The 954-nt window shown below is 20.8% G+C and overlaps 1 protein-coding gene across 1 annotated transcript; it reads left to right on the top strand.

Moving 5' to 3' along the window:
- Nucleotides 1-60: 60 nt before the first annotated feature.
- PRSY57_0531200 (exported protein (PHISTc)) lies at nt 61-681 on the top strand (the record flags this gene model as incomplete). Its single annotated transcript, XM_020114581.1, has 1 exon — nt 61-681. A coding segment is annotated over one exon (621 nt), but the record flags the coding sequence as incomplete, so codon positions are not given.
- Nucleotides 682-954: the final 273 nt, after the last annotated feature.

The raw sequence follows: 954 nt of genomic DNA, 5'->3' as shown, positions 1-954 counted from the left end.
TTTGAGCTAAAGATAAGAATACATACATATATATATATATATATATATTTTTCTTAATAGACGGTAATGATACATAAAAAAAAGAGCGGTTGTCAATATGAAATACATAAAATACATAATAGAATGTTATCTAATGTAATGGAAGGTTTTAAAAACACTTTTTTTAACCATGAGAAAAAAAATAAAATGAAAGCACATTCATGTAGGACATTAAATTATACAGAACAAGGAATTAAACTTCATAATTTAAGAAGAGCTGCGAAGGAATATACTCCTGATGAAATACGAAATATTATGTGTACCTTTGATAAAACTGTAAGTAAAAATGTTATGTATGATACATATTACAAATTACATGATCATCAAAGGAAAAAATTTCTGCGTATGGTAGATGAAATTTGGGAATTTACAATTACTTTTGCAAAAGAAAATAAAATATCCGAAAATTATAGATCCAAATATTTTTGGGAATATAATAATATCCTTCAATCCACTTTAACAAAAATGGATAATGATGATAAAGGCAATTTTGATAAATTTTTAAAATCTCAGCCCGATCCATGTCCAACCGAAGAATTTGTTACATTCATGGATGATAAGATAAAGTTATGGGATGAATTTATTTTAAAAAAGAAAAATGATTTGATGCTTATTTTGAAGGAAAGGTTACAAAGGTATTAATATATATATATATATATATTAATATAACAAAATTAAAAAAATGACCATAAATATAATAAATGAAAAATGAAATATGAAAATAGCAAATATATATATATATATACATATATATATAATATTTTACATTATACTATATATACCTATATTTATATTTCATATACTTTCAAAAAAAATTAAATTTGTTGTATTTTGAATTATTTGTTTTATAAAAACTTTGTTTAAATTTTAATAAATAATAGTGTGTTTGTTCATATTTATAATTATTTTATTTTA

This window comes from Plasmodium reichenowi, chromosome 5 (genome assembly GCF_001601855.1).
Source record: "Plasmodium reichenowi strain SY57 chromosome 5, whole genome shotgun sequence".
Lineage (NCBI taxonomy): Eukaryota > Apicomplexa > Aconoidasida > Haemosporida > Plasmodiidae > Plasmodium > Plasmodium reichenowi.
The sequence above is the reverse complement of the archived record's forward strand: the minus strand, read 5'-3'. Positions and strand labels throughout refer to the sequence as shown.